This window comes from Hordeum vulgare, chromosome 7H (genome assembly GCF_904849725.1).
Source record: "Hordeum vulgare subsp. vulgare chromosome 7H, MorexV3_pseudomolecules_assembly, whole genome shotgun sequence".
Taxonomy (NCBI): Eukaryota; Viridiplantae; Streptophyta; class Magnoliopsida; order Poales; family Poaceae; genus Hordeum; species Hordeum vulgare.
In genome coordinates this window covers 609,604,200-609,609,323 of record NC_058524.1, presented here as the reverse complement: position 1 = coordinate 609,609,323, position 5,124 = coordinate 609,604,200, and the positions used below count along the sequence as shown (strand labels likewise).

Sequence of the window (5,124 nt, the reverse complement as noted above, 5' to 3'; positions counted from 1 at the left end):
TGATTTTGGAACCTTCTAGAAGGTTATTTAAGCTGGTCTTTTATTTTCCTTTTTCCTCTTTGTTTTGTTTTTTAACCTTTTCCTTTTACGTTTTACTATCTGTTTAAATTTTGTTTCTATTTGAATATAAGTTCGAGATTTCCAAATATCTGTTCTATATTCAAAAATAAATTTTGTTTTTTTTCTTCAGTTTTTTGAAAAACCGTTCCCATTCAAATATTATTCACAAATACAAAAATTGATCGCACTTAAGAAGAAATGTTACCGTTTTCAATTTTTCTTCGCAAATTTTAAAATGTTTGAATCTTCACAAATTTGTTTCTTTTTGAAAATTGTCCATAGATTCAAAAAGTGTTCAGATTTTCAAAAAATTGTTCACAAATAGAAAAATTGGTCGCACTTTACAAAATATGTTGCCGTTTTCAATATTTGTTCACAAATTTAAAATTGTTGGTATTTTCAACATATGTTGCGTTTTTTATAAATTTTTTTGGTTTATAATTTTTTTTCAGATTTTCAAAAAAATGCTCCCGTTCAAAAAGTATTTACTTCCTCAAAAAAACAAAAACCGAAGCGTCTAATTTAACTTAACGACAAACACACGACCGGCCCAGCGTTCGGCCGATGGAACGGCTGGAAGCATTTGTTGGGGAACGTCGCATGGGAAACAAAAATTTCCTACGCGCACGAAGACCTATCATGGTGATGTCCATCTACGAGAGGGGATGAGTGATCTACGTACCCTTGTAGATCGTACAGCAGAAGCGTTAGTGAACGCGGTTGATGTAGTGGAACGTCCTCACGTCCCTCGATCCGCCCCGCGAACAATCCCGCGATCAGTCCCACGATCTAGTACCGAACGGACGGCACCTCCGCGTTCAGCACACGTACAGCTCGACGATGATCTCGGCCTTCTTGATCCAGCAAGAGAGACGGAGAGGTAGAAGAGTTCTCCGGCAGCGTGACGGCGCTCCGGAGGTTGGTGATGATCTTGTCTCAGCAGGGCTCCGCCCGAGCTCCGCAGAAACACGATCTAGAGGAAAAACTATGGAGGTATGTGGTCGGGCAGCCGTGAGAAAGTCGTCTCAAATCAGCCCTAAAACCTCCGTATATATAGGTGGGAGGGAGGGGAGGAGGCAGCCTCAAAACCTAAAGGTTTGGCCGAAATTGGAGGTGGAGGAGTCCTACTCCAATCCTACTTGGAGTAGGATTCCACCTTCCCACTTGGAAACTCTTTCCACCTTGTGTTTTTTCCTTCTCAAACCTTATGGGCCTTAGTGGGAACTTATTCCAGCCCACTAGGGGCTGGTTTATCTCTTCCCATAGCCCATGAGACCCCTTGGGGCGTGACACCCCTCCCGATGGTCCCCGGCACCCCTCCCGGCACTCCCGGTACACTACCGATGAGCCCGAAACTTTTCCGGTAATGCACGAAAACCTTCCGGTAACCAAATGAGGTCATCCTATATATCAATCTTCGTTTCCGGACCATTCCGGAAACCCTCGTGACGTCCGTGATCTCATCCGGGACTCCGAACAACATTCGGTAACCAACCATATAACTCAAATACGCATAAAACAACGTCGAACCTTAAGTGTGCAGACCCTGCGGGTTCGAGAACTATGTAGACATGACCCGAGAGACTCCTCGGTCAATATCCAATAGCGGGACCTGGATGCCCATATTGGATCCTACATATTCTACGAAGATCTTATCGTTTGAACCTCAGTGCCAAGGATTCATATAATCCCGTATGTCATTCCCTTTGTCCTTCGGTATGTTACATGCCCGAGATTCGATCGTCAGTATCCGTATACCTATTTCAATCTCGTTTACTGGCAAGTCTCTTTACTCGTTCCGTAATACAAGATCCCGCAACTTACACTAAGTCACATTGCTTGCAAGGCTTGTGTGTGATGTTGTATTACCGAGTGGGCCCCGAGATACCTCTCCGTCAGACGGAGTGACAAATCCCAGTCTCGATCCATACTAACTCAATGAACACCTTCGGAGATACCTGTAGAGCATCTTTATAGTCACCCAGTTACGTTGCGACGTTTGATACACACAAAGCATTCCTCCGGTGTCCGTGAGTTATATGATCTCATGGTCATAGGAACAAATACTTGACACGCAGAAAACAGTAGCAACAAAATGACACGATCAACATGCTACGTCTATTAGTTTGGGTCTAGTCCATCACATGATTCTCCTAATGATGTGATCCCGTTATCAAGTGACAACACTTGCCTATGGCCAGGAAACCTTGACCATCTTTGATCAACGAGCTAGTCAACTAGAGGCTTACTAGGGACAGTGTTTTGTCTATGTATCCACACAAGTATTGTGTTTCCAATCAATACAATTATAGCATGGATAATAAACGATTATCATGAACTAAGAAATATAATAATAACTAATTTATTATTGCCTCTAGGGCATATTTCCAACAGCATTTTCCAACAAGAAAAGACTCCGACGAGCCAATCGGCATGCTGAAGGTCGCACAGGTTTAAGGAAATATCTAAAAAGAAGCCGATTATCATATTTGAACCGATGACCCTCGAATTACAAATGCGATAGCCATCGACTACCTGGAAAAGGTAGAAGAATAGGACCTATTCTGGATTATACAATGCATTACAGACGTAATGATCATTACCCTTCAACCGGGTTATTATATTCCGAAGAAGTCTGCAAAAAAGTTTAGAGAACAATTGTTTCAAGCAGATTTAGCAAAATTGACAAAGTCCTTTTCCATCAACCACCTTTGTTTATAGCTGAAGCATCTTCTCTCATCGAGTATTTTATTCAAGTTCATGCATATAGCAGGAATGGGTTATGGCAGATTTTTTGAATCCCGTAAAATCAGCTAAAATCTGCATGCCAAAGGAAGTTTTCCTCCAAAACACTCTTCATCTTTCCTTTGCCCAACACCTGCTAAGGGAAAGGAATAACTTTCCTACGAGATTCCTGCAAATATATATATAACGTGTAGCGAACAAATTTTCCCCATTCCTCAGGATCTCGTGGACTCCCTCGCCTCCTCCCCGCAATGGCCTCCAGATGGAGCTCTCCTCCTGGCCTCGGTGCGGACGAGCACGGCGCCTCTAGGGTTTGACCCGCCTCGTTCAACCAACCCGCTCTCCCGCTTCACGCCGTAATCCCATGGTAGCACGCCGGACCGCATTCTTCCCCGACGCAGGTGAGCAGCTTCGCCGTCCGGACTCCAGACTGGCTGTCTTCCCCGGCGCCTTCTCTTTTTTTCTTCTCTGCAAATCTACCGCTGGCGCTCAAATCTTTAGTGTATTCGTGCCAAGAAACCAAGGAACACGCCCGCTTTGCCGCCGTTGCTTGCTGCCGCCGTCGCCGGACCTCCTTCTCTGGCGCGTCCCGTCTCCGAGGGTAAACCTCCGTCCGTCCTGTATTTTACTTCTTGTTTTTTAATTTATAGAAGCTGGTCTGAATGAGTTGCCGCGTCTTTTCAGTTCACACGATGCCGGACAGGAGAGGCGCCACCCTGCTCGAGGACCTGCCCGAGGACATCATCAACAAGATACTCGTCCTGTTGCCGTCCAAGGACGTCGGCCGCTGTCGAGTTGTCAACACGTCAATGTGCAGTGCCACATCCACGCCTGAATTCATGCTCCAACACCACAGACGCCAGCCGTCGCTCCCCATTGTCGATGGGCTGGGACGGCCTGCCAATCACGTCGTCTTGGGCGACGCCGCTGCTGGTGCTTCCAATCAACAGCTTTGGCCTTTTCTCTCAAGCTCCAAACGCAGTATCGAGAATAATCTCGCAGCCGTCTGTGATGGCTTCCTTATCGTTTCTTGGGAAAACAAATTCTACATCTGCAATCCCGTGACCCGCAAGCATGCTCTCCTACCCCAGCCTCAAGCTGGACAATACATCCGCAATATCGTGGTCGGTTTCTACCGGCACCATCCAACTGGAGAATACAGGGTTCTCTGGGTATCAGGGCCAGATTACTCGTTTATATCCAACTTATATGTCGTCACAGTGGGATCCGACAGGCCACAGTGCATCAGCGTCAGATTGCCAGCAGAAGAGAAGTTATGGAACAAGCTGCCCTCTTCAAATTCATCAGCCGTACACCACCGTGGCAGCCTGCACTGGCATCCTTATGGCACAAATGATATTACAGGAGACGTTAGAGATATTGTTGTGTTCGACACAGAAACAGAGTCATTCCGGCGGATGCACAGTCCCACCCAGCAGTGCCGTTACGGGAACTTGTTTGACATGGAGGGGACGCTTGCTTTGTGGAGCGGCTTGGTTTCCAAGTCCACTTCTATGGATGTCTGGGTGATGCAGGATTACGAGGCTGAAACCTGGGCTTTCAAGTACCGGATTGACGTGTCAATGGTGGAGACATCAAGACAACTTTATTTAACTTCTTTGAAAAAGAAAAAGAGTAGACCACTCGAATCCACGGTGCAATTACTTAATGATATGGCTGTGTTGAACGAGAGTGAGCTGCTGATCAGGTTTAACTGCAAACATGTGTTGCGCTGTGGTATTGATGGCAAGTTCTTAGGTATTGTGAACATTGGAAAAAGTCAGTATCAAATGTTTCTTACCGGCCACCGCCTCAAAGAGAGCATTGTTCCAATTCCAGGCCATGAGATGCAAGAAGATGAGGAGGCTCCATTCTCCACAGGGCATGTCTGAATGATCATGACTTCTGGTTTCCGTTGCTTTTATTCAGATCATGTCTTCTGTTCTTAGCTCTTCTTACTTAGTAGTACTACCAGACCAGCAGTAGAACATGCCATTTTGGATGGTTGCAGTAGCACCTGTGATGTCATCATTTGGTGTGTATGATGAAGTGCTGAATATCCTCTTAATGATCTGTAGTGTCTAATATCGATATACTCCCTCCGTTCCTAAATATAAGACCTTTTAGAGATTCCACTATAGACTACATACGGAGTAAAATGAATGAATGCACATTTTAAAATATGTCTAGATATATCGTATGTAGTTTATAGTGAAATCTCTACGAGGTCTTATATTTGGGAACGCGGGAAGTATTATATTGAAACATTATATTACTGTTTTGTCGCGGTTAAGATACATGAGTGAGATTGTTATGACT

General features: G+C 45.0%; 1 protein-coding gene across 1 annotated transcript; it reads left to right on the top strand.

The window, feature by feature from the left end:
- The first annotated feature begins 3,032 nt into the window (after positions 1 to 3,032).
- Positions 3,033 to 4,914, top strand: LOC123413209. Its single transcript, XM_045106156.1, has 3 exons — positions 3,033 to 3,206; positions 3,322 to 3,406; positions 3,490 to 4,914. The coding sequence occupies exon 3, from the start codon at positions 3,498 to 3,500 to the stop codon at positions 4,695 to 4,697; it is 1,200 nt and encodes a 399-aa protein (XP_044962091.1). The 5' UTR covers positions 3,033 to 3,206; positions 3,322 to 3,406; positions 3,490 to 3,497; the 3' UTR covers positions 4,698 to 4,914.
- The last annotated feature ends 210 nt before the right edge of the window (positions 4,915 to 5,124 follow it).

Coding starts and splice junctions, on each gene's coding strand:
- LOC123413209 (XM_045106156.1), top strand. CDS start 3,498: ATGCCGGACAGGAGAGGCGCCACCCTGCTCGAGGACCTGCCCGAGGAC.